This window comes from Rhamphochromis longiceps, linkage group LG5 (genome assembly GCF_057381845.1).
Source record: "Rhamphochromis longiceps isolate RC_006_pf linkage group LG5, R_longiceps_female_GT1.1, whole genome shotgun sequence".
Taxonomy (NCBI): domain Eukaryota; kingdom Metazoa; phylum Chordata; class Actinopteri; order Cichliformes; family Cichlidae; genus Rhamphochromis; species Rhamphochromis longiceps.
In genome coordinates this window covers 24,635,947-24,644,577 of record NC_140561.1, presented here as the reverse complement: position 1 = coordinate 24,644,577, position 8,631 = coordinate 24,635,947, and the positions used below count along the sequence as shown (strand labels likewise).

The following is an 8,631-nucleotide window of genomic DNA, read 5'->3' as shown; positions in this document are numbered from 1 at the left end:
AACACTCGCCAGTGATCTGATCTCCCGGTCATCATGCTTTCCAAGAGCTCCATCCATCATTGATTTTAAGGTTTCACTGACTTGCCCTGCAAAAATGATGCAACAATAAATAGGGATGAGAATTGAGATCTATCTTGCTACGGCTACATCTTTCACTACAGATGTCTCCCTCTGCTTGTCTACCGCGACTATGTCCGATTGGTTATGTCCATCACTAGTTTGTCCATCTGTATCTAGAAGTCCCACAGGATCTCAACTTGCTCATTCTCAACCACTCGAGGGGGCGTACAGCATTTCGACCTCAGGACTTGCAGGCCATACTGAGCACAGATGTTCCTGTACACTATGCCAGCCTCTTTGTTATGTATGCCCTGTCTGCTAGCGTCTTGCACCCTGCTGTTATGCGCTGGAGTGGTACAGTGACATGCTATGCAGGTCCTGTTCTTGTGCAAAATATATTTGTTTGCAAAATCCTACTAACAATAAAAGAATCTATTTTCAAAAGTAACTACTTTACTTTTTTAATTCACATACTTGCAGGTGCGAGTAGAATAGGCACGGACCGCAGTCTAGGAAGGGGGATAGTGTCGCGCAGTCTGGCAACCCTCCTGTCAAACTCGCAGCGCGTGCAGGTTGCTTCTGGAAGTTGGAAACAGAAGTTAGCGTCTTTGCACCTAGCAGTACAGAGCTGCAAGCTAACATGGCAGGAAAGAGGGCGTTAGTAATCCTGTCTAAAGGCGCAGAGGAGATGGAAACTGTTATTCCCGTGGATATTATGCGCAGAGCTGGGGTATGTAACATGCTATATGTTAGCATTTAGCAAATTAGCCTGTTAGCGGCCATAAAAATTAGACCCCGCTTCAGTCGACTCACAACAGTATTGGTGGCAGCATTGTTAAGATATCAGCCTGTGAAGACTGTTATAACAGCCTGATATCTTGATAAGGGTTACATACGCACTTATCATGTGCTAAAGTTAACGCTTGCTAACACTGTCGATCTAACTTAGCAATTTTTCCCCTTTGCATATTCCAGGTTATTTAAGCGCATAAGCTAAGTGTTCAGTCAGCTATTTTGGGGTTGTCTGCTAATGGTTGACGGACTCATAACCTTACTAGTGAGTGCAGACAGAGGCCAAGTTAAATGTCAAAGTCCAGCGTCGTTGCACATCTCCGCCATTTGATATCTTTCAAAATAAAAGTCTACGTCAGCCAGTGAAGACAAAATGCCACATTGAACCATCAGGATAATGATGCACTGTTGTTGTTGTTTTTTTCTTTTACTGCCCATACATGTAGATAGCAGTGACGGTAGCTGGTCTTACGGGCAAAGAACCAGTCCAGTGTAGCAGAAACGTTGTCATTTGTCCTGATGCCAGTCTGGAGGAGGCGAGGAAACAGGTGAGGCTCAGCAACTACCTGCTAACATTACATACAAGAAGGGGAAAAAAGCGTTATTTACAATGCTTATATTATATGCTTGTATGTCTTTATTATTGGAAAAATGTTAGTGTTGATGGTTCTCCCCCCCCCCCCCCCCCCTCTAGGGCCCTTATGATGTGGTCCTGCTACCAGGAGGAATGCCAGGAGCCCAGAATCTGGCAGAGGTGAGATGGGGAGAGGGTCAGTTTTTACAGTTAAATTTTTTTTTGGAAATGACTTAAGAATTAAAAACAAGTTAAAATGCTTGAATTTGCCTAAACATTAGGACTAAATAACTGACAGTGAAAAGTGTGAAACAATTTGTTTCTAAAGGTTCATCAGTCTTATGTTTGATTAAGATGTCTAAACTGAATCTTCTGTATAGTCTATGATGTAACCTACACAAATGGTTCTGCTTGTGTGTGGTGCATCATGTGTTTTATTGTCTTGTGATTGTGTCCTGGTGTTTTATATGTGGTGCCAGTGACAAAAGAAACAAGTAAAATCTTGTTATGTTGTTGTTATTGTTTTTTTTCATAGGCAAACATATTTTCCCCTCGGGTTTTTCAAGTTCTTTGTACATTCTTTCAGGTCACTGCGTACTTATGGCATAGATTTAATGCACATGTATAAATCCACTGTTAAACGCATACGCTCTTTCTGTTAGCTCACATATTTGGGTCCTCAGTTAATACCACCTTGTCAGATTAAGTTTCATATTGATATCACCACCTTCGTGGATTTAAGTTCTCTGCTGCGGTGCCAAAATTCCAGTATTGGGACCATTCTAGATTTGTAAATCGATAATTGTATCCAAAGAAATGCTGTTGCTTCTTTTTAGCTATATGCATGTGCAAGAAATGTTATCTTGTTTTCATAGTATCACAATAACATTTTTTTACTAAAATTGCAAATATTTGGCAGCGGTAGGACGATTATTTTTGCCGGTTAGACGCTAATTGGGGAACAGGGGAACTAACACACACGGCGTTTAGAATGAGCACACAGCAAGCCTAGTACTGACTCACAGTTTGAAGGATATTTAGGATATTATTTAAAAGGTCTACCTGATGTTCACAAGAGGTGGCAACAAAAATGTGTGCAAACAAGGAAGTGACTCACATGTAGAAAAGTGGCTAGGAATTGTCCTGCCAACTTCTTCTCTCATTCAACACAGAGTAGTGTTCTGTTATACTGCAAATTCTGGTATTGATCTGATACCAAGTAAATGCAGGGCCCGCCACTACACCACAGTAAATGCAGTGCATCATGTTGTCAGCCTTACTGTATCTTAGTCAGGGAAACTGGTCAAGCCATTCTCTTCGAAATCTATACACTTTCCCCCTTTGACTTTCAGTGGGCTCTGGCTCAGAGTCGCTCATATGTGGCTCATTATCTGATGCCATCTCCAGACCAGTGTTAGACACAACCTGAGAGGTTGATGGCTCTTTGTCAGAGCACTGGCTATCAGTTTCGAATGGATCAGGCCTTAGCTTAACAAGAAAGTTTTCAATCGTTCTTTTCATCTTTTCTCATTACCCACAGCTACATCTACTACTTCTATCAGACCTAGGCTACTCACGTCTCTCTATCCGCCTGCACTTTCAAACATACACACGTAGGCCTACAGGAATATCTTTACCACGGCCAATCAGAGGGGTCCCACCCTTGACTATCTCTGATTGGTTTAGACCACCATATGGGCATAACGTGTATCTGTTGTTGACCACACGGAGACTTTCACAGTTGCGGAGATGTTTCTTTTTTACTTGAACGGCTGGTTGCACTATTGCGACCTAGGATTTTTTTTAGTCACACCATTGAGAAATTGGTTGCACTTAGGCCATGCATCTCCATACCAGCATCAAAAATGTCTCCAGAACATGGCAGGGCTGTGCCATATCATATCATCTGCAATAACACTAGTGTAAATTTTATGTGAGTTATGTCAGCGTCAAAGCGTGACATCAGTGCTATTAGCAATGCCATGCCTTTGTGTTCCATAGCATACACGTCAGAAAGACTAGGCATTTTCTGAGAGCAGGAGCCCCATGTCAGCCGCTAATGAAGATTTAATTCCTAAAAAGGGAACTTTTTCAAAAAAAAAAAAAAAAAAGCTCACTTCAAAAAGTAACCTTCAAAAAAGCTCAATACTTTAGAAAATATGCACAAAGAATTTTGTTCCCCCCAAAGGTGGAAACAATAAGCATGTTTCACCACTTAACCACTCCAGTGTGGTATATACCAGGTGATGTTGTGACTCAAAAGTAAATTAATGACTCAACCAAGCATCACTAACTGCGCTTCATATGACAGGAAGAGAAAACGTTGATTGGAATTTACTGATGTGGTTATGTGGTGGAAAAGCCCAGGCAGAAGTATTCTTCAGTTTGATTATGTGACAGTATTGTAGAGCTCTTGAAGAGTTTCATGGCTAAGGTAGTTGTTGTGAAACTAAAGTGTGAAGCAGGCATATTAAACTTTACTTAAAATTTCCAGAGAAAACAGTACCGAGGCTACATTTGTGCTTATAATTGACTCATGGTGTGTTACTGCTGTTGCACTATAATGTTGCTGCTGCTGGCACCTTGTTTCAGTAGAATCACACTTCAGATTAGGTCACCAGAAAAGGAGGATGGGAAATGCCCTTCAGTTACTTATACTTATAAATGCTGCTGCCTTTGAGCTGTCGACATCAATAAAATGTTTTTTTTTTTCTGTATCATCAGAAATGTCACTAGTGTCCTTTTTTGTAAGTCACTAAAGACAAGTAATGTAACTCACAGTGAGCTGCATTACTTATGTTTCCTGAATTCTGTTAGAGATTGTTGTCATTCTGTGATGAAATGGCAATTTTTTCCTCCTGAATACTCATCCGTGTAATACGCTGGCCTTCATCGATCTTGTATAGTATGAACTGAACCATGTGTGTTTCAGATGTGTTCAGGTTTCATGTTATCCCATCCAGCTGGATGTGGAGAGCATCAGTTGGTGTTTGCATTTATATTGTTATATCAGAAGAATTTGGTTTTTTTTGTATTAACTGCTTGTCCAATGTGCCAATGAAATAGATTTAAATAGATTAAAGAGATCCATATTTTTACTGTTCTTGTAAATACTCAGTGAAGCATATATTACAAGATTTTGTATTTGTATTGTATAAATAATATGGTAAATAACCACATTAGTTTACACTATATCAAGGATTTTTAATGGACGAGTCTATTGAATTTATGCTCTGGTTCAGATTTTAGATATCTGTCCAGTGTGTGGTGGGATCAGCTACAGCCTCTCTGTAATCATGAAAAGCAAAAATAGCTCTGTAGATTGGATAAATGGAAGATGAATAAGCCTTGAGTCAAGATAGGAATTTGTTGTGATTGTGTTTTTCTTCTTTTAAGTGATTTTATATTTAAAAAAACAACAACAACAACACACACACATTTTAGGCTTTAGAATTTGATGAGAAAATGGCCAAGAAATTGACAGATTCTGTCTTTTTAAAAAAAAAGAAATTTAATGCACAATATGAGTTTTGATATACGAGTCATATTTATCTGATGGGTGCATTATATTATTCGTTTTTATTTTTGCTGGGTAGCTCTGTGTGTGTCGAGTGTTTTTTAAATATTGTCAGCTTATCTCAGTGATTATAATAAAGTCAGCATATACTCAGTGGAACCACATGGACTGCAAATGACTCACTGTGCATCTGGTTTTTACTCTCTCTTGCAGTCTCCTGCTGTGAAGGAGGTGCTGAAAGATCAAGATGGCAGAAAAGGCCTGATTGCAGCCATCTGTGCAGGTACAGTTTGTGGAAACAACAACAACAAAGTCATAATTACATAATTACACAGGACCAACCTTGAGTTGAGGTCACTCTCTGTGGGTTAAAGCTTCAACAGGCAATAAGCAAATGTTTTACTTTAGATAATCAATAAAAATTAAATGTTGATCACACAGACTGGTGCTGCCTTTAGATTGATTGGTTTAAAGTCTAATCTTAACATTTAAAAGCTGTTTTCCATAAGGAAAACGCCTCAATCCAAAAAAGGCAAAGAGAGAATTCTTCTTAAATTGCGGATTATGCAATTCGTGCACATATTTTGTGCATTAAAAATATTCTTCAGACTCATGTATTCTTAATACAGCTGTTTATATGGACCGTGTAATTTGGCTGGCTAAATTTGCAGCATTTATTTTCTTCCATAAGATTTCTTCCAATTTTTGTGTGTGAATAAACTGATATGATTAATCAGAACAATGCATTTGTAAACAAATGCAAACACAGCTCAAAATGTCCACTGGTATTGAATACACAATGATATGGAAATAGTGAAATAAGATGATTTTACCTCAGACATGCAGTTAAACGCTGCTCTGGGTCAAACCATGAAATTCTCCCTGCTGCTGACTTGTATTGAGAAGTGGATGAAACCAGTATCGGTTTCTTACTTTTCTTATTTAGAAACATCGGGAACAGCTTATCATCGGTTGACGCTGACCTCAGTTTTTTCACAGTGTGTTTTTTGAGGATGAAGTATTTGCAAATTTGCTTCTGAAAAATGTTGAATTTTGTTGTCTTTTGGCATCACGCTCATTTTGTAATGGCCTTAACTTTGGCATTTTTACATAGCAAAAAGAAAGTGTTGTTGTTGTTGGAGGAGCCAAGGAAGGTTCAAGAGTGATGGAAACAGATACATACAGACACATACTGATTGCAGGGTTTGTAAGATGTTGTGGTCATAAATGTGATCATTGTGCTATGGTGTAGTTGAACAAAAAAATAATAATGCGCACACTTTTCCAAAATATATCAAAACAGTTGACGACAAAAATTAATAATAAAAAAATTCTCATCTACAAAGATACTCTGGTTTTAGGTTCATCAAGTTAGTTTTGTACTGGCAAATGGGATTAGGAAATGATGGAGGTTTGGTAGGTTCACACGTCATTTCTGAACATTTTAGTAAGTGGATTTAGCCTAAAAAGAGGATGCATCTCATCCAGATCTTGAAAAATATACACCAATTATAAATATCCTGCTCCATTAATTTATGGAAATTTGCAAACCCCATTCACAAAGGGTGAGGTTTTGATTAAGAAGTGTCCCCCAAGTGCACCCAGAAGAGGTGACATTTTCTTTGACAGATGAAAGGACGCAGGAAGGACAATTCGAACGGGAACAGGGGACCAATGCGGCAAAGTGGATTGAAGGGTGTCCTAGAAATGACTGAAATCCTCACAGGAATATACAGTTTAATGAAACTGCCAGTTAATATCCTGACACATGAAAAAAAGTTAATTAATAAAAATAAAAAAAAAGACTTGATTGAAAATTGGAGTAATAATGCACCAAACAAAAGAAACAGGACAAATGTATCTTATATATATATACTTCTATTTTGAGCTAATAAGTGACACATGGATGTAAGAGAGGTCCCCAAATATAAATACACAATTTATAAAACAGCCATCATAATCCTCACACTTTTCTCTGCCTTGCGGTTCCTGGGAGAGAGAGACCTTCTGAGACACAGACTGCTGTCCTCTGGGTGGGGACTGTGTGTAACAGGAGTAGCTTGGCTCTAACTGGCAGACTGCTGTTGTGCCAGGGAGAAGTGCAATCTTTAGACTGCATGGGAAGGCAGCCAAGGAGCATAATCAATAACTTTCTATTTATTAACAGTTTTTGGATGAGCTCACTGCAGTGGTAGGGCATTACCAAAGTTAATGCAGCAGCAGTCAATGTCTTTCTTTCTCCTACCTCTCTTCTCAATGTGGCTCAAAGTCTTTGGCGAGAGGCTGAAACCATATACTATATGTAGATATACTTTGAAAAATGGTACAGTTAAGGATACCTTTGGGACACAGTGTTATAATCGCATACTTTGCAAGTCTGTCATTGATTTAGCAACTGAAATCCATAAGGTAAAATGCATCATGTTGTGTATTTGCATTTTCTTGTTGCTGTAAACATTTTCCATTGAGTTTGAAAGGGCCGGTTTGAGGATGCAGCCTTTTGCTTAGTTTACTCTTGACTCTGAGTTCTTTGAACTGCATAAAGATGAAAACGAAGACCGACACAAGCAGCTGAACACGCTCTTTAGTGTCACTTTCTAACAGGAAGCTGTTAAATGAACCTTACACAGCTTTGCCCTTCTGCAGGTCCCACTGCTCTTCTGGCACATGGCATTGGCTTCGGCAGCACAGTGACTACACATCCTGCCATGAAGGAGAAGATGATGGCTGGAGGTAAAAAACAAACAAACCCAAAAACAACAAAAACAGAAACCTGTGACTTCATGTACTGCTAAAGGCTTTTGATATTTAGTGCTGAAACTCAGAAGAGAACAGGAGGAGGTGTGTGTATTTGTAAAGGGCAGCAGATGGTGCTATACTAGCGCTTTCTTGCCTATAGAGAATCGTGTCACTCTGCAGTAGAAGAGCACACCACTCAGAGGTGAAAAGCAATACAAGAATTTGACAGAACATACTAGAAATGGCTGAAATTGTGACCATGTCTACATTCTCATAGTTCACTGTAACATCATGACATGTGTGACTTTCGGTTTGTAGCTCAAAGCTGTCATATTGTCATAATCCTTATGGTGTTGCTCTTTCTTTTTTTAGACCACTATAAATATTCAGAGGCTCGAGTACAGAAGGATGGACATTACATCACCAGCCGTGGGCCAGGAACGAGTTTTGAGTTTGCCCTGACGATTGTAGAGGAACTTATGGGGGCTGAGGTTGCAGCTCAAATCAAGACTCCTCTTATTATGAAAGACTGACTGTAGCTATGTTTTCTTGCAAGACTGCAAACAACACAGCCCCCCCCCCCTGTAAAAGTCTGACAGTGCTGAGACTGCTAATCCATTATAGCTGGCATCGAGATTCAGGACTTGCTATTGAGAAAACATTCTGTTGCGAAAGGTTATCGTCTTCCTCTGCCTTTCATAAGTTGCCAATGACACTGAAACAATATGGATAATAATCACTGTTATATTGTAGCTAATTTCCACTAACTGCTTCCCTGTTATTTTGACTGCTGTATGGCAATGCCTGTCATTAAAGGACAAGTGTGATGAATCTCTGCTCTTGTTATTCCATTGTTTATTAATACTGGAGGTCACTCTGTAGATTTCACATGCCTGCAGTGCATGTTGACACCTAAATATAGGCTGCATAATGTAATGTATTGTGAGCG

General features: G+C 39.2%; 1 protein-coding gene across 1 annotated transcript; it reads left to right on the top strand.

The window, feature by feature from the left end:
* Positions 1-586: 586 nt before the first annotated feature.
* On the top strand, positions 587-8,513 carry park7 (parkinson protein 7). Its single transcript, XM_085406788.1, has 6 exons — positions 587-790; positions 1,299-1,400; positions 1,547-1,606; positions 5,157-5,226; positions 7,590-7,676; positions 8,055-8,513. The coding sequence occupies exons 1-6, from the start codon at positions 701-703 to the stop codon at positions 8,213-8,215; spliced, it is 570 nt and encodes a 189-aa protein (XP_085262914.1). The 5' UTR covers positions 587-700; the 3' UTR covers positions 8,216-8,513.
* The last annotated feature ends 118 nt before the right edge of the window (positions 8,514-8,631 follow it).

Excerpts from the sequence above, each read along its gene's own strand:
- park7 (XM_085406788.1), top strand. The coding sequence starts at position 701 with ATGGCAGGAAAGAGGGCGTTAGTAATCCTGTCTAAAGGCGCAGAGGAG. Across the intron at positions 791-1,298 it reads ATATTATGCGCAGAGCTGGG|ATAGCAGTGACGGTAGCTGG; the intron begins GTATGTAACATG and ends CCATACATGTAG. Across the intron at positions 1,607-5,156 it reads GAGCCCAGAATCTGGCAGAG|TCTCCTGCTGTGAAGGAGGT; the intron begins GTGAGATGGGGA and ends TCTCTCTTGCAG.